The 24,270-nt window shown below is 57.2% G+C and overlaps 11 protein-coding genes across 11 annotated transcripts; 3 read left to right on the top strand and 8 right to left on the bottom strand.

Annotated features, from left to right (window-relative positions):
* Positions 1 to 205: 205 nt before the first annotated feature.
* On the top strand, positions 206 to 3,029 carry VDAG_07840 (uncharacterized protein; the record flags this gene model as incomplete). Its single annotated transcript, XM_009652606.1, has 2 exons — positions 206 to 298; positions 534 to 3,029. 2 exons carry the CDS (start codon positions 206 to 208, stop codon positions 3,027 to 3,029), a joined length of 2,589 nt encoding a protein of 862 aa, XP_009650901.1.
* A 482-nt stretch (positions 3,030 to 3,511) lies between these two features.
* On the bottom strand, positions 3,512 to 5,421 carry VDAG_07839 (uncharacterized protein; the record flags this gene model as incomplete). The annotated part of the gene is made up of 5 exons (XM_009652605.1): positions 3,512 to 4,338; positions 4,389 to 4,569; positions 4,623 to 4,681; positions 4,925 to 5,287; positions 5,343 to 5,421. 5 exons carry the CDS (start codon positions 5,419 to 5,421, stop codon positions 3,512 to 3,514), a joined length of 1,509 nt encoding a protein of 502 aa, XP_009650900.1.
* A 1,160-nt stretch (positions 5,422 to 6,581) lies between these two features.
* Positions 6,582 to 6,934, bottom strand: VDAG_07838 (cerato-ulmin; the record flags this gene model as incomplete). The annotated part of the gene is made up of 2 exons (XM_009652604.1): positions 6,582 to 6,629; positions 6,686 to 6,934. The coding sequence occupies 2 exons, from the start codon at positions 6,932 to 6,934 to the stop codon at positions 6,582 to 6,584; spliced, it is 297 nt and encodes a 98-aa protein (XP_009650899.1).
* A 2,715-nt stretch (positions 6,935 to 9,649) lies between these two features.
* VDAG_07837 (26S protease regulatory subunit 6A) lies at positions 9,650 to 11,210 on the bottom strand (the record flags this gene model as incomplete). Its single annotated transcript, XM_009652603.1, has 4 exons — positions 9,650 to 9,670; positions 9,724 to 10,358; positions 10,411 to 10,826; positions 10,891 to 11,210. The coding sequence occupies 4 exons, from the start codon at positions 11,208 to 11,210 to the stop codon at positions 9,650 to 9,652; spliced, it is 1,392 nt and encodes a 463-aa protein (XP_009650898.1).
* A 594-nt stretch (positions 11,211 to 11,804) lies between these two features.
* VDAG_07836 (uncharacterized protein) lies at positions 11,805 to 12,464 on the bottom strand (the record flags this gene model as incomplete). Its single annotated transcript, XM_009652602.1, has 1 exon — positions 11,805 to 12,464. One exon carries the CDS (start codon positions 12,462 to 12,464, stop codon positions 11,805 to 11,807), a length of 660 nt encoding a protein of 219 aa, XP_009650897.1.
* A 610-nt stretch (positions 12,465 to 13,074) lies between these two features.
* On the bottom strand, positions 13,075 to 14,043 carry VDAG_07835 (uncharacterized protein; the record flags this gene model as incomplete). The annotated part of the gene is made up of 1 exon (XM_009652601.1): positions 13,075 to 14,043. One exon carries the CDS (start codon positions 14,041 to 14,043, stop codon positions 13,075 to 13,077), a length of 969 nt encoding a protein of 322 aa, XP_009650896.1.
* Positions 14,044 to 14,570: 527 nt separating this feature from the next.
* On the bottom strand, positions 14,571 to 17,079 carry VDAG_07834 (tRNA ligase; the record flags this gene model as incomplete). Its single annotated transcript, XM_009652600.1, has 2 exons — positions 14,571 to 14,822; positions 14,872 to 17,079. The coding sequence occupies 2 exons, from the start codon at positions 17,077 to 17,079 to the stop codon at positions 14,571 to 14,573; spliced, it is 2,460 nt and encodes an 819-aa protein (XP_009650895.1).
* A 718-nt stretch (positions 17,080 to 17,797) lies between these two features.
* Positions 17,798 to 18,457, top strand: VDAG_07833 (ankyrin repeat-containing protein; the record flags this gene model as incomplete). Its single annotated transcript, XM_009652599.1, has 1 exon — positions 17,798 to 18,457. One exon carries the CDS (start codon positions 17,798 to 17,800, stop codon positions 18,455 to 18,457), a length of 660 nt encoding a protein of 219 aa, XP_009650894.1.
* Positions 18,458 to 18,462: 5 nt separating this feature from the next.
* VDAG_07832 (uncharacterized protein) lies at positions 18,463 to 19,658 on the bottom strand (the record flags this gene model as incomplete). The annotated part of the gene is made up of 5 exons (XM_009652598.1): positions 18,463 to 18,962; positions 19,009 to 19,134; positions 19,185 to 19,286; positions 19,444 to 19,588; positions 19,635 to 19,658. The coding sequence occupies 5 exons, from the start codon at positions 19,656 to 19,658 to the stop codon at positions 18,463 to 18,465; spliced, it is 897 nt and encodes a 298-aa protein (XP_009650893.1).
* A 505-nt stretch (positions 19,659 to 20,163) lies between these two features.
* Positions 20,164 to 21,691, top strand: VDAG_07831 (tRNA guanosine-2'-O-methyltransferase TRM11; the record flags this gene model as incomplete). Its single annotated transcript, XM_009652597.1, has 3 exons — positions 20,164 to 20,277; positions 20,348 to 21,473; positions 21,531 to 21,691. The coding sequence occupies 3 exons, from the start codon at positions 20,164 to 20,166 to the stop codon at positions 21,689 to 21,691; spliced, it is 1,401 nt and encodes a 466-aa protein (XP_009650892.1).
* On the bottom strand, positions 21,231 to 23,155 carry VDAG_07830 (uncharacterized protein; the record flags this gene model as incomplete). The annotated part of the gene is made up of 4 exons (XM_009652596.1): positions 21,231 to 21,927; positions 21,984 to 22,341; positions 22,394 to 22,544; positions 22,595 to 23,155. 4 exons carry the CDS (start codon positions 23,153 to 23,155, stop codon positions 21,861 to 21,863), a joined length of 1,137 nt encoding a protein of 378 aa, XP_009650891.1. The 3' UTR covers positions 21,231 to 21,860.
* Positions 23,156 to 24,270: the final 1,115 nt, after the last annotated feature.

Here is a 24,270-nt window from a genome sequence, read left to right as displayed (position 1 = left end):
AGGCAGAACCTCGGACTTGAGTGACTCTTTGCAGTCTGGCAGAGAACCGCGTTCCTTCCTTTAGTCTTGAAAGTCAGGGCGCTTGCCATTGTTGACTCCTTCTGTATTCGCCAATTCCCCTTAGTCGCGTAAAACCCTTGAATTCCTGCAACAACCTATTTCCCCTTTATCCAGATATCCTCAACGCCACACCTGTATCGTCACCATGGCCAAGGTGCGAGAATCCCAGGACGGGGTTACGCCTCGTCGACTATATCTAAGAAGAGACATGCCAAACATTTGCAGCGGCAAAGAAACGGTACGTTGAGTGCTTTCCTGTTTCCGCTGGACGACGCACGCCACGATGCACGCCATGAAGGCATCGTCGCTACCTGGAGTGCCTCATCGCCGCGTCGACACTCAAGTCTCCGCAGATTCCCGTAATTGAAGCGCTGCCTATCTGGTTTCCTCTATATCTCCTTCTTTTTCTGCTTTTCAATGACTCTCTGTTGTTCTTCTGCTCTATTCTTGAGCCGGGCTCCTTCCTGCACTAGGATCACCATCAAGAAGCCTCGTTCTACAGCTTGTCCTCTCCTGACTTGGGCCTCTCATCGCTCCTTCGTTTCTGTTTGTCTTGGTTTGAAGAGTCTGCTGACGAAATGGAGAAGCCCCTGGCTCTCAACCCAGACGAGCGACGCGCCGTCATCGGCCTCGACTACTACACCTGGCAGGAAAACATCCCCAAGGAGTTCCCCCGCAATGTCAACCTCGACAACTGCCCCGGAGACCCTGTTGAGTCTCTCTTCAACGGCCTCCCTCCGATCTTGATCGACGACTCTGGCGTTTCCTCCGTCGGCCGTGACAGCGACATGTCTGCCATGGAGTACGACCGCAGGTTTGCTCATGCCGTCTGGCCGTTTGCCAACTCGGACCTCAGAAACCTCTTGCACACTTTTGATCCCATGATCGTGCCCCTTTGGCAGGTTGCCCGCTCTGCCTTTGCCGTCTACGAGCAGAACAACAACACCATTCGCAACGCCTTCATGCAGGGCCTGGCGCAGCTGCGCGACCAGACTCCTCAGGTTGGCAAATCCAACCAGGGCGCTGCTGGCAACGCACCCATCAGCAACAAGGTCAAGTGGATCGCCTACTGTGCCTGGATCGCCGCCGGTCGCGCCGACCACGTCGCCCCGATCCCGGACCGTCGTTTCGCCAAGGACTCGATGGACATTGAACTGACCTCTCACCGCGGCGTTTGTGCCTTTTGCGGCGCCAAGCCCTTTGAAGAGCAGCCCGTCCGCGGGCCCGCCCCGCGCATCGTCAAGTGCAGCGGCTGCTACGTCGACGAGCTGCCCAACGTTACCCAGCAGTATTGCGACTGTACCTGCTCCAGGAAGGACTGGAAGGACAACCACTACTATGCGTGCCGTCAGCGCTGTGGCTTTCTCCGGAGCGCCTTCCTCCTCCGCAACATGGCTGACATGTTCATGAAGGCCTCGTACAGCGGCATCTCGTCGGTGCACATTCGAGACTATCCCGATTTTGAGAGCACCGCCTTGAAGCCCGGCGGTCCCCTCGACAGCACCGGCCCGACCCGTATCAGCTCGCCCGACGCTTGCTGCGAGGAGGTCTGGACCGGCGGAAGCGTCTTCCCGCAGAAGTACCTCGACGCAATCGATGACAGCCCTGCCTGGGCTGCCCGTCTCGCGCAGGATGCGGGCGATGACTACCTCAGACATCTCCACGGCATCATCATTGACACTCTCCACGGTACGTTGTTTGTCCTCTGTGCCCGAGTCGACTTCAAGCTCACAGACGCAGCGCACTGCTCCCAGGTCGTCGAGATGTACGTCTACGCCCGCAACGCCGGCACCGTGCTCCACCTCGGAACCGACTACCACAAGGAGAACGGCACCATCCAAGCCGCCAAGGGCAAGAACCCCATGTTCTGGCCTCACCCGGTCCTCTTCTGCAAGCTGAAGCCCACGGGCTACAACGACAAGGGCAAGGAGTGGATCATCGACCTCCACTGCGCCAAGTACGGCTGGAAGGAGTACGTCCTCCCCTTTGACGCCTACTTCCGGACCCGCGTCGCCTCGAGCTTCATCGCCCGAGCCTTCAAGGAGGCGCCCGAGCACTGGTGCCCCTGGGAGGAGAAGGGCCGCCGCCGCGCCCGCTACAATCTCGGCCACTACATCCACAACGCCATCATCAAGTTCATGAACGACACGGCCAAGCTCAAGGTCCCCTTTGAGATGACGCGCGTCAAAGACGTCAGCGAGTGGAAGAAGCTCAGCAAGGCCTTCCTCGACGTCTTTGAAAAGGCCGCCTTGGAGGGCGCCCAGAAGATCCGCCAGTTGGCCATCCATCGCCAGTTTCTCTACTACCAGCACAACAGCTACGGCCCCGAGTACGGCGTCGGCGTCACCAACAACAAGGTCGAGGTCTCCTTCTTCAACCCCATCTGGCTCACTCCCGAGCAGTGGGCCGAGGACTTTTCCGAGCTCGAAACGATCCTCTTCGCCGACCAGTCCCCCGGCGCCCTCAACCGCTACGGCGTCTGCCGCTGGATCAAGCGTGTCAAGGCCCGTGCCGATCATCATAACAAGATGTGTCTCGCCAAGCCCGAGATCAAGCCGTTTGATTACGAGGACCTCATCGGCAATATGACCAAGTACTTTGACATTGGCGAGGGCATGACCCTCGAGCATACTCGTGCCATTGTCGAGACGCACCTCATCAGAGACGGCACCGTGCCCGAGGCCGACCTTAGGAAGCTTGTCGATGACGAGATCAGAAAAGGGGCTCTCCACAATAGCGAGGCCGCAGACATGCTTCGAGCCGGTCCTAGCGCCACGAAGGCCGGTTCCACCAGAAAGACTCGTCCTGCCAAAATTCAGGCTGCCGGAGATGCCAAGGAGGATGACATTGATGAGGAGAGCATCGACAGTGCCGATGCGGCCCGACGGGCCAAGAAGAACAAGAAGAAGAGAGAAAAGAAGAAGGCCAAAAAGGCCGCCGCAAAGGACGAGACAGCGGCCAACGAGTAGAAAAACAGTTTGCCTCTGTAGCAGTAGCTTAGCCTCTTCTTGACCTTGATTACTTGGCTGTGGCAAGGTACGTAGCCAAGATAGCATAGCAGAATGATTGCAACACGGATGCCTTGTATTTACTGCTCACGTCATGCGCCGTCACAGAGGGACCAGTTATGATCATAATGTCAATTAGGGACCTAGTGTCCTCGAACGCTACTGTACACTCGCCGCTGACTGTCCGTAAAGCAAAGAAGGGGGCGCCGACGTGGGCTACACCACCTTATGCCACATCCCTTACCTCGTGCCGAAGCAGGACGAAAACCCTGAATCATTCATGTCAAGAAACCATTTCGCAACGCGGGGTGTAATTGAAAGAGCAAACGGAAAGCCAACTTTGGTCATTCTTCGTGAATCCATGAAGTAGAGAGGGGCACACATCTGGACCGCCAACTTCGTGGGTCGCCACGAAGTGCTGGTCGCATAATGAGATGAGCTGCTTACAGCTCGGCCTTGGCCTTCTTCTCAGCCTCGAAAGCCTTCTTCTCGGCGGCATCGGCGCCAATGCCGACCTGATGGGCAAACCAGGCAAAGGTGTCGCGGACAGAGTCTCCAATCTTAGCGAAGATGGTCTCCGAAGGCGACGAGGTGCCGTGCTTGAAGTAGTTGTAGTTCTTGCGGGCGGCGGCACGAAGCTCGTCAACAGTGGAAGTCTGAGGAACGGGGATGCCATAGCTGTCGAGGTAGCTCTTGAGCTCGCTCTCGCTCCAGGTGTCAAAGACGGTGCCCTTGGCAGAGCCGGTAGCTTGGGCAAAGTAGCTGGTGACGGAGGCGTACGTATCGCCGCCGGCAGCAGAAGCAGAGGCGTAGCCAGACTGCGCAGCGCTGACGAGCTCGTCACGGGTCACGTCCTTCTTCTCGGCGAGTTTCTTGGAAGCAGCGTCACCGTTCTTGGCGAGGTACGACTTCAGGTTGTCAAGCGAGAAGTCGTCGTAGGTCCAGGCGCTCCAGCCAGTGGCAGCCTTGTGCGAGTTCTTGCGGACAAGAGCGCGGAGCTCATCAGTCTTGGAGCCCTGGGGAACTGGAATGCCGCGAGCGTCGAGGTAGCCCTTGAGACGGCTCTCGGACCAGAAGTTAACGGCCTCACCAAAAGCCTCCTGAGCAGCAGCCGAAGCCGAGTCGGTAGCCTGAGCGTACTGGTTGCCGGCGCTGGACGTGGCGGCACCGTAGGCGCTGGCGGCCTTTCCGGAGATGTTGTCGTTGAGGAAGTCGGCACGGTTCTTGCGGACCAGGGCGCGAAGCTCGTTGACCTTGGAACCTTGGGGGACTGTCACTGTTAGTTACCCGATGCTCGTGTATCGATGCGGCAACACATACCGCTGATGCCGTTCTTGTCGGCAAACTCTTTGAGCTGAGACTCGCTCCAGGCGTCAATGATTTGGTCAGTCAGAGTGGCGTAGGTCTTCTGGGCGCTGGCGGTGGCACTGGCGGCCTGATCCTGGAGCTTGAGGCCGGCGAGACGGGAGTTGCGGCGGACAGAGGCAATGAGACGGTCACGCTACACAAAGAGTCAGTGGTGTTCTGTAGACATTTATCTCGGAACGGGCTTACGTTGGAGGGCTGGGGAGCGGGGAAACCGTGAGTGTCGAGCCACTCCTTCAGGTCAGACTCTGGAAAGCTGGTCAGCATGAATTCATGGGGGAAGGTGGACAAAATACATACCAGACCAGGTCTCGTACAGCCAGTTGCCGGGGTAGGCAGCGGCACCATTGGCCTTCTCAGCGACTGTCTCGTAGCTGGAGCGGACCTTCTGGAGAAGGCTGTCACGCTTGCGGGGTTGGGGGACTGCGGTACGCACGTCAGAGCGTGTCACACAAAAATTACGTCATTGAAGCAGCCGCCACAGAACTCACCAGGAATGCCGTGCTTGTCGGCAAATTCCTTCAGCTCGCTGTCGGTCCAGGTGTCGAAGATCCAGTCCTTGACGTTGGTCCAGGCGGTTTGGGCCTGGTCGCCCGTCTCGTACCAGGAGGACTGGACCTGGTTGATGAGGGAGTCCTTGGTGGCCTCGGCGCCCTTTTGAGTCTCGACGCCCTTGGCCTTGAGGTAGCTTTGGAGGCTGTCAGCGTCCCACGAGTTGTAGGGCTTGACGGCGTAGTTCTCCCAGTTATCCTGGATGAGCTTCTCGAGATCCTTGCGGTCCGCAGGTGTGGGGTACGGGACGTCGTGGTCGGATAGCCAGCGCTCAAGCTCCGTCTCATGCCACTTGTTGTAAGCTTGTGACTGTCAGTATGGCTCATTCGTTGCCTCTTGCCTAACCAATTCACTCACCGGCCTTGGAGAACCACGAGCTGGCGACGACGCCCTGGGTGGCCAGAGCCGCCGTCAAGACGGTCGAGAGAAAACGCATGACTGCGAAGTTTGTGACCTTTCGTTGAACAGGTGCAGCGGTGATACGTTTCGGGGTGCTTGGTCAAAAGGCCAAGTAGCTAGAGGTATGGATGATGTAGGAGAGGGGGGCAGGCAGAAAAGGTTTCGCCAAGTGGGAGGTGCGTTGGTTTTGTTGGTGAAGAAGATGTCTCCCAGGCTTTGTGAGGGGAGGAAGGGAGAGACACGGAGGAACGCTTGGACTGATGGAAGGTAGACGAATCAATCACGTCACAGGTTCGTTGCTTTGTTGTGGCGGGCCAGAATGGCGGGCAGGACCATTACACACTTCATAGGCAGGCGGCAGGCGGTAGGCGGCAGGCGAGAGCTCGTGGGGAAAGAGGAACAAGTGGGAGGAACTTGCTGTGGCTGATGATGTGACTGGTGAATGCCGTCACCCTTGGGGCCTCTGGGCCTTTGGGCCTTTGGGACCATGTCTCACGACTAGGCAGCCTGTCTCCCGTCTACAGAGGCGACGCTGGGTGGTCCAGCCCGTAATCGACCCGGAGCACAATCAGAAATGTCCAGAATCCCCCCAACAACGGGGTGTCCCAGCGTGTCCCAGCACACCAGAATTCGTGCCACATGTCGCGATGATCAGCTCGAATCGCGATGACAGGAGCTCGACAGCCACTCAGAGAGCTCCTCAAGAGCTTGCGCTGTGACATGACGTCGAGGCCCCAGTGGTTGGGAGCTTATGCTCCGGTGATGTCATCTGGCCTGTTTGCGGTTAGGAGAGGGCCCACTAGTTGCATGTGATATTCTATTAGTCCATACAGCGTTATATAGAGGTCAGATGCTGCTTTCAACGATTTGACTACCAGAAATCCTGTCAACCCAGGGGTTTTCATCTCTCATCGACGCAGCTGCAGTAATGGTGCTGATTATCATTCGTTTGGGTTGCCATCGACCGATAACCTTGCACTATGCAGCAGGCCTGGCTAGTCACATGGGAAAGCGCACACATGTCGGGTAGCTCTGGAGCTCAAGAGGTCAACAGCATTAACAATAGTGATCCTCACAAATACATTTCTCGATTCTTATCCCAGTCAGATCGCAGGTTTTCATGTCCGATTCTCAATACAGCCTCATAATCATACAAATCAAACCACATCTGCCATTTCCATCTCCAACCACCATCATTTACTCGTCAACGCCCGCGGGGTTGTTGCAGAGGACACCCTGGTCAAGCTAAAGAAACAACCATCAGTAACAGATTCAGTCAGCACCAGCAGAATAGCACGTACAATGGGAAGCACGCAGCAGCGCGCACGCTGTCCGATGGTCGCGCATGTGGCTTGGAACTCGGAGGCGTTGGTCGGGACCGCGGGGGGCTCGCCGCAGTCGAGGTTGGCGACGCCGAGGACATCGGTCGCGCAGCACTGAGGGCTGCCGTACAGGCCGCTGCAGGGGATGTAGACTTGGCGGTCCTCCACGACGGGGGCCGCGAGGGCGAGCGAGGCAAAGAGAGCAGTGGTGACGGTGAAGAACTGCATTTTGATGGTAGATATTGGCAAGGGCAAGGTAGGTTTTATGGTGGTTGAAGTGTCAAGTAGTTTGATGTTGAAGGGCGTTTGAGGATGAGCTGATGATGAGAAGAAACTGTATTAAGAATCGGAGGATATGGCCTCCATTTATACACAATCAGAGCTGCCTCCTCATCCTGTCGTCTTGATGACGGAGGAGACCATTTAGCTCGCATGCCTAGCCAGTGAGTAGTCCTAAGCAGTTTTCTCAACACCAGTCGCAACATCTCAACAGGGCCCAGGGTAACATCGCGATAGACCGAACTCTTAAGAGACCCAGTTATACCCTCTGCCCAAGGACATGACGACGTAGTCCGACGATCTCCTCAACCCCTGAAAACACTCAGCAACATGCCTGCCTTGCCTGGTCCGCCGAGAGTCATGACACGGCAAAGACTGCCTCTCTTACGAGGCTTACGATGGTTCGGGTTACATGGTACGGGCACTTGGCGGCCTCTTTGCCACTTGTGGCTTTTCTGAAGTCAAATTAATATCGCGTCCTTGGCCCGCAACTTGCTACGACCCTAGGAATACCGGTCAAACGGAGTTGGTGACGAGCACAATAGTGAAGAAAAGGGGGCTGCAGGAAGAGGAAGCATACTATCCAAGCAGAGATTCCATTGGCCAATCCATCAAACTTGAGATGGCAACATTGAGCCGCTCGGCATTACGTCTGCCCCCATCTCTTAGGGCGTCTTAGCACGCGGTATTCCCGATAGGAGAGAGGGGCAAGGGGGCGCCGTTCCTGGTTGAAGGAAAACGGTAGGATGAAAAGCACAAGCGTCTCATTCCCCTGAACCCGGGGAAGCCAACCAGTGCAGGCACCCCTGCCGCAGGGTCGCATTGGCCAGAACCATCGAGCTGCTGATGATCGTTCCTGAATACGGAGTGGCAGACGGACACCTCGAGCTGAAAGTTCTCCGGCAGTGTTTCTTGGTGGTGGCCTCGATGATGCTTGAGGAAAGTCGCACAGCATAAAACAGGTAAAATTGGGTGACGAAGGTGGATATGCTTGATACAACGCTGTGCTGTCACCGTTATCATTAGCCACACCGCCGTCCAGAGGTGGCGGCGGACCGTACATCTAAAGAACCACTTTCCCGGTGAAGATCGGCATCCAAATCGAGGAATCGCACCCTCGAAAGGCCCGGCGTTGAGCCATATCGTGGGAAACATGTGGCAGTGAGACAGACGAATCCGAGCAGCTGTCACGTCAGGAATAGCCTACTGCGAGGTGACGGGTGTCTGTTCACGCTGATGGCTGCCCAGCAGCTGCTTCAGGACATATTTGCGATTGTACGCCAAGAGGGAGAATCTCTTCCGATTTTTTTCAATTTCTGAGGGATGACAAGAGTCAATGATAGAATGAACATCTAGTGTCCCTGCGTCTGCACTCTCAGAGAGCCGCACTTTCAGGTACCCCTGGCTGCCTCCAAACCGTCATGACTGCAACATACCCCAAACCAGAGGTTGACAGTCCGAAAGAGAACCTGCTTTGGGATTATGCCCCCCCTGCATCATATTTGCCGGGTAGCCACACCCCAACCGCCTTGGCATCCATGGGCCATGAGATCGTCGGCCTCTTGACCGTCGTCAGTGGACGCAGTGTGATTGTGGCGCTGCTCTCCTGTTGATGGGCTGTGGCTGAGGAGGACGACCATGGGGAAGATCATCAGCATTGGTGAAATTTCAATTTGTCTGTGAGAATCATCTGCCCGTCATTTCAGCTTCGGTTGTCGGGAATTTTCCTAACAATAGAATCAAGCAAGTCGAGTCAATGAAATAGAGTGTTTACCCGATTTGCCGCCGTGCAATAGAGGGCCATTCTGCATAGTTATTCACAGCCAGCTCCACGCGACTTCCACTGTATTCCGTGACGATCGAACCGTACTGCTCCAGAAACCCGACTCAGGCGGTACGGCAGTACGTCCCGGACGGGCGATATCAACGTCATGGTCTCGACCTTGCCATGCCTACGAACCGCCACCTGACAACACATGGTGAGCCCCATGTGCCCGTTCTGCCCAAAGGAAATAAATACTCGCCACGCACACACCAGCGATGTAACATCACATTTACGCCGAGAGCTTGGTGCGACCACGAGCGGTGCGGTGTCGGTGCGCCACATTCTCCGACAGCAGTAACGATCGTCTACGAAAGGGTTAGGCTAGACTTTCTGGCTGTCGAGTGAAGATGCGAAGCCAGGGGAGGGCCACGATGCGAGATGTTTTGGTAGGCGCCCAGCCGTTCAATGAGCAGGCCCATCGCCCGTGGTTGGGCCTACGCAACAAGGTTGCATCCCGGGCCGTGCTCACACTCTGGGTTCTGGAAGAAGCAAAACGGCCATCTAAGCAGACCTTCTGCCACGGGACATCCTGCCACAAGGCCATCGTGTGCTGCTGGCGAGCTCTTTTCCCCAAACGGTCATGTGGATAGTGATGCACTGGTAATTTCAACAACGCTTCTGAGCACCGTGCTCCTCGATTCTTCCCCCGCCCGCCAGAACGAGCAGCGCGTCTGCCCGTGGTAATCGTACAAAGGTCTATGGCAGCAGGAACCTCTATGATCCATCCTCTTCCCGGGCCCAGAAACCGTGCGCCGCGCTTGACAGGGCCAGGTGCATGGTAGTCCTCGTCCTCCTCGCGCAACGTAGGATCGCGATGCTCGTAATCCTCGTTCCTTTCTCTAAGCGTAAAAGTTGACAGTCTGTCCAAGGTTAGCATAGATCCCAGCGTGGCCACTGTGAGTACAGTACGTACATCCTTCTTCTTCGCTTGAACCTCCGCAATGGCATCGACGTAGTGCTCGTGGCCAATCTTTTCTTTGCCACCTCGCAGCGCAATCATACCCGCCTCAACGCACACCGCCTTGAGCATGGCACCACCAAACTCGTCAGTGCTGCGCGCCAGCTCGTCCCAGTTGACGGCAGGGTCCACCCTCATCTTGCGTGAGTGGATCTTGAGAATCTGAGCGCGGGCCTCCTCGTTTGGCAGCGGGAATTCAATCTTGCGATCGAGACGGCCAGAACGTAGCAGCGCGGGGTCGAGCACGTCCACACGGTTCGTCGCTGCGAGCACCTTGATGCGGTCGTCCGACGCGAAACCGTCCAGCTGGTTGAGGAGCTCCAACATGGTTCGCTGCACCTCACGATCACCACTCTTCTCGCTGTCGAATCGCTTCGTGCCGACGGCGTCCAACTCGTCGATGAAGATAATCGCAGGCGCCTTCTCCTTGGCCAGAGCAAAGCAGTCGCGCACCAGCTTCGCACCGTCACCAATGAACATCTGCACCAGCTGGGGGCCGGCTAGCTTGAGGAACGTGGCGTCCGTCTGAGCGGCGCAAGCTCGCGCGAGCAGCGTCTTGCCGGTTCCGGGAGGTCCGTACATCAGAGCACCTATGTCTGTCAGTTAAAGTTTCGTGTGTCTCCTCTCTTCGTCATGACGTACCCTTGGGGGCCTTGATGCCAATCTTCTTGAAACGGTCAGCCTCCTTCATCGGCCACACAATGGCCTCGACGAGCTCCTCAATCTGCTTGTCCAGACCACCAACATCGGTGTACTTCTCCGTCGGCTTCTCGTCAACCTCCATGGCCTTGACACGGCTGTCGTACTCGGCAGGGAGTGTGTCGAGAATGAGGTACGAGTCCTTGTTGACACCAATAAGGTCGCCAGGCTTCAGGGTTGCGGGATCGACAAGGCCGATCAGCGGCAGGAAGATGGTCTGTCGTGTGGACGTCTTGATTACGGCGGACTTGCCGACGCGCGTGGCGTCGAGGTCAATGTTGGCGCCCTCTTCGGAGGACTCTGCTGTGGGGTCGAGATCCAGGAGCTCGACAACGTTGCCGACGAGATACGGTAATTGCCTGGGAGCCGTTGATCAGCAAGGGACGGCGGCGGCAAAACAGACACTGCACTAGAGGTTCCTACCTGTTGTTGGCAATCTTGTCGTTGTTCTCCTTAATCTTCTCGCCCATGGTCGCCTTCTCGTGCGTCAAGTGCTGCACCTCACTGCGCATAATCCTAGAGTCGTTCTCCAACAGGCGTTTGCGGGTCTGGATGTCCTGGGTGCTGAGGCCCAGAATCTCGTCGTCGAGAACGTCCTCCTCGTGCTCGGCATCCTCCATGTCGGCATCGTCATTGGCATCAGCGACAGTGGCCTGGCGGTCCTTATCCTTGTTGCCGTCGTCCTTCTTCTTGTCGTCCTGATCCCGCCTGTTGACGTCGCCGAGGTCTTCGAGGGACGACATGATGGTGATGTGGCGGGTTGGGGCGTGTGATCCAGATTAGGCAAGGCTGGTTCAAGATGCGCGAGACGAAGCAGGTCGAGAGGGCGTGCTGGCGTCAACGGCAGGCGTGATGGGGATGGCGGAGGGAGATGTGGTGGTGTTGTGGTTTGTTGGTGATTGAAGCAGCGAGTGGTCGTGGAAAGCTTCGGAGCTGTATCGAGCCTTGAGCTGCAAGCGCAAGGCAAGCAACGTCGCGTAATCATCTGGCAGGCCTGCCCTGGCCCGTGCACGGGCTTCCCCTTTGAAGCCTTGTGGAGGAAAGATGATCCAAGACTGTGCGTCGGTAGAATTGCACTGTAAATGACACGGTACATCCGGAGAGGCGATGAGATGGAGCTGATAACGGACATGAATGCAAGAAGTCCAGGGACGAGACGAGAGCCCAGGATCCGCTGATGACGATGTACACTACGCAATTAATACAGTACACGCCAGTACAACACGCCTGCGACGAGGTATAAGGATGCTTAGCGCCAGAAAGAATGCCATACACGCCCCATTAACACGACACCATCACACCCAGTCCAGCCCGGCCCTCGCTGCTGGCGTCCAACCCTACTCGTCGTCCAGAATGTTGCTCGCTATGCGGCCAATGATGGGCAACTCAAACCGGTCCAGCGTGTCGGCGTCCTGATACGCTCGCATGGCGAGCCATACCATGGCGAAGAGATCGCCCAGGAAGAAGAGCCAGCTTAGAAATCTCGAGAAGGAGAAGATGAGGTGAATGACTAGTATCGCCGTGAACAAGAGACTTGCCTGCCACGCGTGAAACCTGTGGTCGTTAGCAAGGGAAGCCTTCACCTGAGCACCTCCCGAGACTGCCACATACCTCACATAGTCGCTATTCCGCTCCCCGATCAGCAGCAGGATGGCGCCCAGCGGCGGCAGCGCAAGGTATGCCGCACTGGCCTCGTAGTCGAGCCTTATACCCAGACTTGTATCGAATTCGCTCACGCCCTCGCGATGCGCATCTGCCACCGGGTATGCGCCTGGCAGGCTGGGTTGCCAGCTGCGCTGCGGCTGTGGGTGCTGGAGCGGCGGCGGCGACGGCTGGCTGTACTGGTCTTGCTGGTATTGGTATTGAAAACCACCGGGGGCAGCAGAAGGAGGAGAGAATGGGCGACGGAAATCCGCCGATGCGCGGGGGGAGGTCGGTTGAGGCGACAGGGCGCGCTCGCGTTCGGGCGGGGAGGACTGGTAGGGTGCGAAGTCCATCGTGGGAGCTCTCGTGATGTTGTGTCGAAGCAGATCACGGCGTTGACGGCATTCCGCGGTGATGATAGCAAGTATGCCTAGCAATTCGGTTGTGCGTCTTGTCTGGAAGAGAGCTTGGAGCTGTCTATTGCCTGAAGCTTGGTGGTTGCAGAGTGGCTGATCAAAGTGATACGTCAGCGTTGCGATGCTGGATGCTGGTGGTTCAGGGTCCGGATGTCGGGCCGCGTGCTGTCGCTGTTGTCACAGGGGCGCAGGCCGCGAACGCCAGTGCCTGTTCAGGCGTGCATGGTACCTGGGGAAGTGGGTCCCACGCATCCATCAGTGGAAAGGCACTATTTGGAGTCACGTTGAACCACAAGTACGAGATGATGCCGAGCTCTCCATTCGATAAAGGTTGATTGGTGACTCCGAGATGGATACCTTCGGGTTGGACTGAGACTAGTACTGGTCATGATAGTGCACCTCGCAGTCAGTGCAGGAACAGAACGGCGTAAGGTACAGTGATCTGGCATATCCATCTATCAAATGCCCCTACGAGCATTGTACATTTGTTCGTACAGCTCCCGCAAGCCTTCTATAGTACAGTAATACATTGTGCAGCCGCCACTGATCAGCTGCTCTCCCCCTTCTTGTCGCCCTGCTCCTCCTCGAGCTGCACCTTGCGGCCCTCCAGCGCCAGCCACACACTCTTGCCGCCAGCCTCGAGCGCGCTCGTCAGGCCCAGACCAGCAGACTGCAGCATGCCAATGAGCTGCGCGCGCAGACCTTCCATGCCACCCTGGATACCGCCAACCCACCGCACGCCGTCAACGTCAAAGACGCTGCCCTCGACGCGGCCGCCGACGAGCAGCAGCTTCGCGAGGCCGTTCTGGCACAGCGGCTCGTAGTAGCCGGGGTTCTTCTTGCGTGCCGGTGGCGCTGTGGCGCTGCCGGCCGGTCCCGGTGCGAGGACCTTGAGCGCCGCGGCAAGGTGCGCCGGCGACACGGCGGGGAAGACAAGGGCGGCGGTCGGGCCGACGAGGAGCGGCGCAACCTCGGCGAACGCTGAGCTCTCGGGAACCTCAATCTCCTTGATGCTGTTGTAGGCTGCCTCGGACAGGTCGTGGACGAGGGGCGTCTTTGTCGAGGCGGCCTTGGCGTCGAAGAAGGAGACAATCTTAAGGGCGACGGAGAACATGCGTGTGCGCAGCACGTTGAGCGTCACGTCGGGCACGATATCGACCGTCTGCCCGGCCGGCGCTGGGACTGCGGCAAGCGCGGCTCGCAGCTCGCGGCGGATGCTTGCCCACTCCTGAGCCGTCAGGTTGTTGTGCTGGAGGAAGAGGACGAGGGGCGCCGTGCGGAGGAGAGAGGTGTAGGTTCGGATGAGCTGAGACTTGCGTGTCTCCGAGGGGCGAGCCGAGGGAGGTTTCGTCGGGGACACATATGATGTGGGAATGCTGATTGACGAAGCCACGGCCGCAGTGGCGTATTGTGAAGACGACGTCGAGAAGGTTCGGGAGGCCGTGATGGGTGCTCGTGACGCACGGGCAACCTGGCGCAGGGCCCTGCTCGCGTGGCGTGGTATTCTGGAAGACATGTCTGGAGGCTTGAGAGACGGCACCACCAGAAGTGTAGCGCTGCTCAAGTGTTGTGGATGAGGTTGCTCTGCTTCGGGGAAAAAGAGCTTCAAAAGGGTCAGGTCTCGCGCAAAGGCGAAGCTCTCGTCGAAGGTGGACAAATTTCATGTGGTCTGTGCCCAACCCCAAGATTGGCCAATAGCGTTGACTTGGCTCGGTAAGCCTCGGTGTAGTCCCCCTGCACATTGCTGCTGGGAACAATTAAATCGTCGTGTTTCTTGGAAGGAGACAACTTGATGGTCTTTTACTGGCACAAGATGTTAGTAGTCATGGAAGTTTCATGGTGGTGGCTCGGTATTTCCATTGAGTCACCCTGACGAAGACTTCTACTTTCCATCAACTGGAAGGCCCAATACAGGCCCATCTGATCTGCAAGAGGGGATTTTCTGAACGTGCTCCTCGGTTTCTTGCTCGTCGTTCGCTTCTTTGATTTTTCCTCCACAACTCGAACTCATCTCTCTCATGCTGCTCCTTTTCATGACAAACGCTACCTCGACATAACACCCTGAACGGCCCCCTCAAGAGTCTCCTTGTTATCAAAGACCACCTCTCGAATGCCCGTTGCCTCTCCCACGCCCTCGTTGAGCCAGCGCGCGAGCAATTCGTTGCTCTCCTTGGGTTTGATGCTGTCCTCCCGCGTGCCGACGGTGATGTGGGCGATGGGGTTGACGCACTGCCACGCTTGGTCCTGGCCGTTGAGCCTTACGACGATGGCCATGACACGATCGTTGAAGACGACCTAAATATGTTAGCTGTCGTTGTGATGCTAGCGGAAGAGTGCAACTCACCCTCTCTAGCTCAACGCCGCAGGAGCCCAGGGTCGGCGCAGCGCTGGCGCCCGTGGCCCCGGCAGTGGCGATGTTGGCAGCTTCAGCGTCAGCTACAACCTTGCTGTAGTGTTCCCACAGTTCGGGATGCTCTTTGGAAGACGCGCGGTGCATCAGCGTGACGTGAAACTTTGGCTGGATGCGTCGCGTCTGGCTGAGCTGTTTGTAAAATCTGGACGTCTCGATGGCGACATTGTCAAAGGCCTTATCCAGGATAGACCTGACCTGGCTCCCGGGGACAGCGACAGACATGTACTCGAGGGGCTTCTTCTTGGCCTTCTTGGGCTGCTGTGCCTGTTGTCCGGGCTTGTTTTGTCGGGCGCCACGATCGGGGATCGTGTGCTTCAGGCCAGGCTGGTAATCATCAAAGGCAGCCTTCATGGCCTCATCCAGCCTCTCAGCGGACGGAAGCTCAAAGAGGTTCGGGTAGAGGCGGTGGAGCTCGTTGACCGCCGTCTCAAGGTTCTGGCGGCTCTCGGCCGTGGGGTCGAGGTTGACCACCGCGTCGAACCCATCATCTGGGCGGGAGAACGGGACAAGGGGTTCGAATCGATCGACAAAGCCTTCCATGACGCCGAGGAATTTGTTCTGATCGCTAGCAGCGTGGATCGTCTGGTGGTTGTCTCCACGCGCCAACACTCGCTCCTGCGTGACCCTGCGCACTTCATCAATGTTGGACGCATCATGCTTGAAGTACAGAGCGACAAGGCGCGCGTCCTTGTGTTGAATCTTGACATCGGTGAGGATCTGCTTGCGCTCGTGCTTTTGCGCATTGTTTCGGTCCGCGATGACAACGGGGCGCTCCTGGAGGAGATCGAGCACCGCCTTGGTGAAGCGAGGAGGCCGTCCCTTACCGGTAATGTTATCGTTTTGAATGTGGCCCCAGCCGAACAGATGCGTCAGCGCAACAGCGATTGTCGTCTTGCCACATCCAATCGTCGCGATGGGGACCAAGATGACGTCTCGCGTCACCTCGGTGTTGATATCGGCTGTGGAAGGAGCGATGAGCTCGAGGTTAGCGGCGTCAGAGCCCTTCATATTCTTGAAAGCGAGGAAGTCGTTGCGTAGGGCGATGATGCCATGGTTCGCCTGGTACAGCTGACCCAGGTTCTTGTCGGTGGCGAGTCGTTTGCGTGCGTAGAGGAGGTATTCCTCGGTGATCTGGACATGCTTCCTGAACTTGGGTGGCTTGCCTGAGATCATGGCCTTGGTGCATTCGCGCCACTGTCGATACATGAGGTACGGCTCCTCAAACTTGAACTTGAAGAACCAATCCCGATATGGCTGGACGCCAGGATCATGAGACTCTCGACAGCGAATCACAAAGCCCTCGACATCGCGTCCGTCGTGAGCTCCCGTATCTGCGGATTCTTCTAGGAAAGCCTTGACCTGGTTGACATCGTCCATGACGATGAGGCCAACCTTTTGGAAGCCCCAGTCATCGGCAAAGCTCTGAACGTGGGTGCTGGGATACGTGGCAAATTCGGGGAGGTTCAGGTTGATTCCGTGAAGGTAAAGACCGGCCTTTTCTGGGCCGTAGGCCAAGATGTGCTCCTCGAACGAGTCATCACACAGCTCAGCCACGGCGGTGGCATTGCGAGCTCTCAATTCCCTAGCCAGATCCTGCTTGGACTTGCCCAGCCGAGCAAGCTGCTTTTCCAAGGATCGTTCTCCAGCGACGGCGTGGCTGAGATCGGCATCCTCTCTCTCTCCAGTCGAATGCTTGCTGCACACGAGGAGGGTGCCGTCCTCGAGGCCGGAAACGAAAATGATGCAGCCATTCTCCTTTAGCGTCAGCTCGTAAGGGCCCTGTGTCCTCTGCAGGATGTTGTCCCACTTGGTCTCGTGGACCTCGCCAACATTGAAGAACTTGTCGTAACCTCTCACGGCAATCTCGGGCTCATTTCGTGCGTTTCTCGTGGTGAACAGGCCGCGGGCATATGTGGGAAGATCTCGCTTCTTGTAATCCTGCTCCTGCATCTTCCACGAGTCGACGGTGATGGACGACCCCTTGACTGCAAAGGTGGACCGCTTGCACATGGCCTGGCCCTTCCTCTTGTTCTTTCGTGCCTCGTCGAGGCCATTGAGCATGTGCGCGACAGACTGCACGTCTTGGGGGATATAAGGCGCCCTGGTGGGAGCACTCTGGGCTCCGCCGGTGGTCGCCATGGCTGTGAGGTAAGTTGAGATACTCCCAGGCGATATGAATAGTCTCCTGTGACGGGGTGAAAGTGTTGTGCCGAGTGTGATTCTCGTGAATTGTTGAAATAGTAGCTTGGCTGTTCTATCATCCAGACAAACAGGCCGAATGTGCAGGACGGTTCTCATATACCTAATGAGGGGCTCAAGAATAGAAGGTACGGCGGAGAATGAGTCACGGTCGTCGGATGGCTGAAGCCTTGCAAGACGATCCTGGAATGAAGCTTTTCGGGTGTTTCGATGAGATTTTCCTTACTCCTGGAGGGTGCTGCTCTTGCCCAGCAAACCAGTCACGCCGGAAACTGCGTCCTGAGACTGTTGGTTGCCTTGGGAGCCTTGGGAACCTTGGGAGCCTTGGGGATATGGCCTCAGTCCCGTTGGTGTCTCTTGCCCTGTAGTTCCAGGGGTTGAGGCCTACGAGCACAGACCTCAGCCCGCCGCCGAGCAGCGCATGCGGCAGGCGGTGAGAGCGATGTCAGCGTGTTTTGCGGGGATATGCGTCACACCGAGCTTGAGGACCCCTCCATGGCAGAAAAATTCCCCTCCAAGGCAATGCCATCGGAAAGGTCGTCGACTGGGAGAGTGCGCCACGATTGATACTAAAGAGCCTATCATTTCACGACTTTTCCAACGCATCAATTGAGGCCAAACTCTCTCAATTTCGAAGGCGTTAGACTACAAGCCCGACATGGCGCAGAACCCCTACCTGCTCGCTGCCGACAACAGCCCGTCGCTGCTACCCCTCCTCCGCGAAAACCCCAATCTTGCTTCGGGCCAAGATGAGCATGGGTACTCCCTCGTCCACGCCGCGGCAAGCTACAACCACCTCGACCTCCTGCGTGCCCTCATCCAGGAGTTCAATGTGGACGTCAACCTGAAGGACGAGGACGGCGAGACTGCGTTGTTCGTCGTCGAGACGGTCGATGCCGCCAAGTGTCTTGTCGAGGAGCTTGGTGCCGATATTCACATTCGAGGCGACGATGGCGTGACACCGAGAGAAAAGATTGAGGTCGAGGCCGACTTTCCTGAAGTGGCGGAATACCTCGCTGGAGTAGAGACAGAAAGGTCGGCATCATCGTCGGCGGCGGCTGCGACGAACGGCTCCATCGAAACGGCAGAGATGCCCCCCGTCCCGGAGGGACTCGCCGTATCTGTGGGCAGCATGGATCAGACGGCTGACGTGCCAGAAGAGGTGGATCCCGAGTTCAAGCGCCGCATCGAGGAGCTCGCGGGACGAGAGGATTTCCATACGCCAGAGGGCCAGGCGGAGCTGAGGCGACTGGTCGAGGAAGCGGTGCTCGGCGAGGGCCTCGCCGATGAGAGGAGCGTTCGCCAACGACAGGATTAGTGCTCTCAAGCCTCTTGACCTTGGATCTCCCACATGAGATAGTGTCCCGCGGCATCGGATGGTCGAAGAAAGGAGATTTCGGCGCTCTCATTGACGATGCCCTTGGAAAAGGACGTGGCACTGAAGGAGATCCAAGCCCGCGAGGGCACCGTCGCGAGAACATCGATGAGGAGCTGGCGCACCCAGTCGGCTGCCAGGAGACCCTTCCAGGTAATCTTGCAGACTCTGGCTCTCGTCGCCGTTCCCGAGTCGTTGGGGACCTGGTATCGCGACAGATACGAGTTGATATCGTCACCTACAGCAACACGAGGGCTCTCGAGGCGCACCAGAGAAAGCCACTCGTACGTCTCGCTGGCAAAGTCCTCGAGACCAGGCCGATCACCCTCGGAAAGAACCTCAGAAGGCACGTTAAGTTCCGGCGCCACAACATGAGCGCCATTCACGAGGCCCGGACGCGAGGTGAACTTGATTGGCGCGAGCTGCTCCATGGGGTCGGGCGAGGGTGCTGTGGAACATTAGCGGCTGACGGTCAGTCTTCGGACGAGACGCACTGGAGCCAAGATTGGCAAACAGCCAGGTAACTGGCTGCTTCAAGACATTTCTGCAGGCATATAGCAAGCGATCGAACCCTTTCTTGCCGTGAAACATCGACTCATCGCGTAATTGGTAGCTCACAACTGACTTTTTGTCAACACGTCCGAACGTAGATCTGGCGCCAGTGACTTACTCCATCTCGGTTTCAAGCCCCTCTTGCCCTTGACGCCGTACGGCTTTCCGACGAGGCCAGCTCGTTCGTAGGTTTCCTTGTCCATATACATGGTGAGGAGGCCTGCACGGTTAGCTTGGAGTAGATCAGGGCATGTAGTCACTCACCGTCTCGCAACGAAAACATGTTGTCGTCCGTGGTCCGTCCCTCGGACAGCATGAGAACGTTTCCTGTTGCTGGTAAGCCTGTGACATGTTTCGATCTCTAAACCCATAGTTACCCTTCTTCATGTATTCGAGAAAGAAGGCGCCGTCAAGGATCTGCCCCAGAGTCATGGTGACGCGTTGGTAGACGGGAGCATCACGTTGCTCGACCAAGTTTCGTTTGACAAGCTCGTAGCACTCCTCTGGCACAACAAGATCGACCTTGACGGGTCAGACTTTGTGAAAACTATGATGTAGGAAAACCAACCTGGTGATTGAAGCCTTGGGCCATGATGGAGTTCCATGGCTTCCCCTTCATCGGCAGCTGCTTAGGCTCAAGATGGGCCATTGTACCGTACGTGACGGAACATCGCGGCGACTGGTATAGACTCGGTTCTGCAAAGGACAGCATTTCTGCGACGCGGTCAGTGACCGTCTTTCTCTGAATGTCGTCTGGTTGGTCCCAAGTGGTCGTTCAGTTAGACGAGCAGTACGTTAGAGGGAGGTTCCACAACGAAGATTTTCCCCCGCTGATTGGTCGCGCAAATGTCTGCCACAGAACTGAATCAGCAGAAGGGTCATGGTCTCCTCACGAACTCACTCACGGTCTAGACTTTTCTTCACTTTTAAGTAATTCCACCAGAGACGGCACATCATTGAATAGTCGAGGCTCGCGAGAGTTGTTTACGAAACCTTCGGGTCGAGACCACGTGTGGACGATCCCAGACTTTGGACGGGCGCATAACTGCGAAATATCCACACAGGATTCTCAACAGACCCCTCACCTTGCTCTCAAAATGGATTATCTTGTCCGCTTCAGCCAGTTCCACGAATCTTTCCGGCTAGCCGAGCTCAAGGCTCTGGCTGTTGTCGAAGGCATTGATCTCAAAATTTTGGAATACTCCGATGATGTGCGCCCAGTTTTCCCCCTCTGCTCGCCTACACATATCACGAAGAAAAGTGTATACTGACTAACACCAGCACCCCTTTTGCATCATCACCGTTCCCTCGGCAGACGCAGCCCGCGCCCTCATCCGCCGCGCCATCCTCATACAGTCCATCCACGAGCTCTGGGGCTATGCCCCATCGGGCCTCTACGAGGACATCCACGCCGACGTGCGCGCCCGCACCGAGCCCCTCTGGTCCTCCTACGCGACCTGCTCCTTCAAGTTCATCGTCGACGCCTTCCAGCACACGCGCACGATGGACGAGCGCGTCCAGCTCATCAACTCGTTCTCCTACCTCGCCTTTCAGGGCCGCATCGACATGCGCGCCCCGGACGAGACGTTCACCATTTTCGAAGACTGGCCGTTCCGTCCCGCCGGCGTCCGCCCGGAGCCGAACCCACGGCGTCTCTTCCTCGGCCGCTGGCTCGGCGGCGGCTCGCGCGAGCTGTGCCGCACCTACGACCTCAAGAAGCGCGGCTACATCAGCACGACGTCCATGGACTCGGAGCTCGCCCTCGTGACGGCCAACATGGCGCTCGCCGCCCCCGGCAAGATCTTCTACGACCCCTTTGTCGGCACGGGGAGCTTCCCCGTCGCGGCGGCCCACTTTGGCGCGCTCGCCTTCGGCAGCGACATTGACGGGCGGAGCTTCAGGGGCCAGGGCGGGCAGAAGAGCCTCAAGGGCAACTTTGCGCAGTACGGGCTCGAGCAGCTTGTGGGCGAGTTCTTCACGGCAGACCTGACGAATACGCCGCTCGTCAGGCGGCGGTGGATGGACGGCATCGTGTGCGACCCGCCCTATGGCGTGCGGGAGGGCCTCAAGATGCTTGGGTGTCGGGACCCGGAGAAGACGCCCAACGTCATTGTCGCGGGTGAAAAGTACTGGAAGTCAGTTGCCCTTTTCTTTTCTCTTTGTCGATTTCTTCTGCGTAACCGTTTGCTGATCGTCACAAGCTCACCCAGCTACATTGCGCCGAAAAAGCCGTACAGCTTCCTGGCCATGCTGGACGATATTCTCGAGTTTGCCACCCAAATGCTCGTGGATGAGGGCCGCCTGACGTTCTGGATGCCCACGGCCAACGACGAGGATCAAGAGCTTAACGTGCCGACGCACCCATGTCTCGAGATTGTGTCTGTCTGCGTGCAGCCGTTCAACCGGTGTATGTTGGGTGACCCCATCTCCACCCCTGTTTAGTTCCACTCACTGACACCCGCAGGGTCTCGACGCCTCATCACATATCGGCGCATGCCTGACAGCCAGGTCGACCAGGAAAAGCTCTCATTGCACAAACGTGCGAAACATGAGGGCGTGACGGCTGATGAACTGAACCCGTTCCGAGAGAGGTACTTCAAAGGGTTCAAAAAGGAAGAGGCATGAAGAAAAAAGATATACAGCAAATATACCCCGTCGTACGGCCGCAGCCTCGAAATGGACCGGCTCATCATTGTCTCGTTCCGTTTCCGCTGATATCATCCAAATCATGCTCATCTGCCGTCTGCCCCGAAGCTGCCGTGCCCTTGATAATAAAGACCGGTACGCCCCGCCGCTACCTGAACTCCATCGCGCCGAAGCATCCCTTGTCTTCGACATGCTTGAGCTCCAGCTGTTGGAACCTAGGTTTTCTGTTAGCATTTGCTCGTTACTCAGACGATGCGCTGCGAATGCTTACTTCTCACTCTTGGAGTGAAAGTATATCCCGCTCACTTCACCCTTGACTTGGTTGAAGCAGATATAGTAGAAGCCCTCAAAGCTGGCGCCACTGATGGTGCGCACTCGGTGATCGGGGACCAGGAAATGTTCTTTCCACCGCATGAAAATGTTCTCACACTGCGCCACATCACGGACGCTCACCGGTCCCTTTCGAGCCTGTTTCTGAAAGGGGCGGAACGCCGCAAACTTGCCCCAGTGGTTGAGGTCGATTTTGTTGGTGGCACCCCAGGTATCGTGGTTTGTGAAAAAGTTGTATTTGGTGCCGATGATCTCGCCTTCAAAGTATGTCGTCAGAGTCGGATGATCTTCAGTGAGGCCTGTGATTCTTGCGTCAGTAGTGGTCAACCCGGACTCGACAGACGTGCTGACCTTGGATCCGGAGATAACCACAGAGAAAAGACTCCTTCAGGTCGACGTGCTTGATTTCCACCTGCACATCATAGACTTGTCTCTCCGACTGCTGCGTGCCGTGGAATTTGCTTCCCGGTCGCAAAAAGGACGATGGGGAGGTGGGGATTGTCTACATCGTCAGTCAGCTGCAAGCCGTGCGTCAAGAAGAATACCACGAACCCTCAAGCTGGGGTAATCTGATCCCATGGAGGGCGCCATTAGCTCCTCCTCGTCCCCCATCATCACATGCACAAAATCGCTTCCCTTGCCAGGGCCCGCGTCTTGCACGTTGGATGCAGGATGGGATGATCGTCCCGTCCCGCTGGCACCGCTTTCTCCGTCGTGTAGTCGCAGGCCCTCTACGGTCGTCTGGTGTTCGTCTTCGTCAAGCTCCATCTGCTTGACCACATCAAAGTCGGTCCCTGGGCCTGGTGTCGTCCGAGATGTGACTGTCGACTCGGGTGCTGGCGACATGGTGGTTGCCCTTGAGGATATCGCCGACGTGGGTTCGTCTTCAATCATGCTCTCTGTGATGTGGCTCGTCTGCGAGGAGACCTCAATGACAGGGACGACAGGGGTTTCCTCAGAGCCCCCCCCTGCGGCGTGCAGGCTTCCTTCGCCGGCTTCGGCTGGTATGTGCGGACTGCGTGACGATGATCGCGTGCCTGTGTCCTCTGGGCAGGTGTGGTACGAACGCGGCGAGTGAGGGCCAGGTGGAGGGTTTGGAGAGGGAGTAGGCATGGTAGAGGGGTTGTGTGTCGGAGAAGCGATCCTCGGCGAAACGGATCGCTGTGGTTGCGGTGAAGGATGTGGTATCGCAGGTGTTGTTGGCGCACGTCGTCGAGGGATAAATCGGCAGGACTCGTATGTGTGTATATGGTCAAAGACTCGAAAATCGCAGAGTGACTCAATGTCGATTTACAGAATGGGGACTCGTCGGTCGTATGGGTGGTTGTCCAGTCTCTTACAGAATGGCCAAAAGAGGGAGAGAGAGGATCACAGCTTGCCAAGCAAGATGTGGCGGTCGGGGATACGCAACTGCATTGGCTGCGCAGTTGGAGCAGGATGGACCGTTCAGGTGGTGGAGGGCGACATGGAGGAAGATCTGGCCAAGGGTCGTCCAGTCGATCGATGGCCTGGCGAGAGCTGAAGGCAGAGAGACCAGACGTCGAGATGACCAGCCTGGAAGTGTCTGTCTATGTTGCCCTCTGCGAGGTGAATTCGGCAAGACACGGGTAATGTAAATTGGGCGAGTCGCAACGCGATCTGAGGCCAAGGTAGGACAGATGCAGGGTAAGACAGAACAGAGTTGAGTTCAGCCCAGCAGATGGGGTGCGATCGAATTGGAATGGGCTCAGTTGGACATGGGCACGCTGGATGGGACAGCCTGGGGGGAGAGGAGTGAGTGCCTCGCTTTCCCTGGTCGGTAACGTACTTGAACTGGCGGCGACAAGCCGATGACGCCCCCTACGGGGCACTACGGGGGAACGGCCTTCTGGCCTTGGTTGGGCTAAAGGCCTGCCCTGAGAAGCTGAAGCTGATTGGACCCCCACGTCGCCATTCTGCACGTTCTGGCCTGGCGGCCCACTACCCACCACACCTTAGGTACCTCACCTTGTCCCTTTGCTGGCGGGCGGCCGCCGGTTTGGCGCAGGGTCCTGGGCTGCTGTGCTTCCTTCCATGGCGATCCGGGGTGTCGTTCAAGGTGGACTGGCTTGCGTGCAGTATGTGGGACCGCGTCTTGACGGGACATGACGAAAAGAAAGCTTCAGGAAATGCGACTGGAGATGTTCAGGTGCAAAACACGCGCCTCGTGGGCTTTGGTCGCGGCGAGGTCTCACAACATATGACGCCTA

The sequence above is a fragment of the Verticillium dahliae genome, genomic scaffold, assembly GCF_000150675.1.
Source record: "Verticillium dahliae VdLs.17 supercont1.18 genomic scaffold, whole genome shotgun sequence".
In the NCBI taxonomy this organism is placed as follows: domain Eukaryota; kingdom Fungi; phylum Ascomycota; class Sordariomycetes; order Glomerellales; family Plectosphaerellaceae; genus Verticillium; species Verticillium dahliae.
This window is presented reverse-complemented; position numbering and strand designations above follow the sequence as displayed.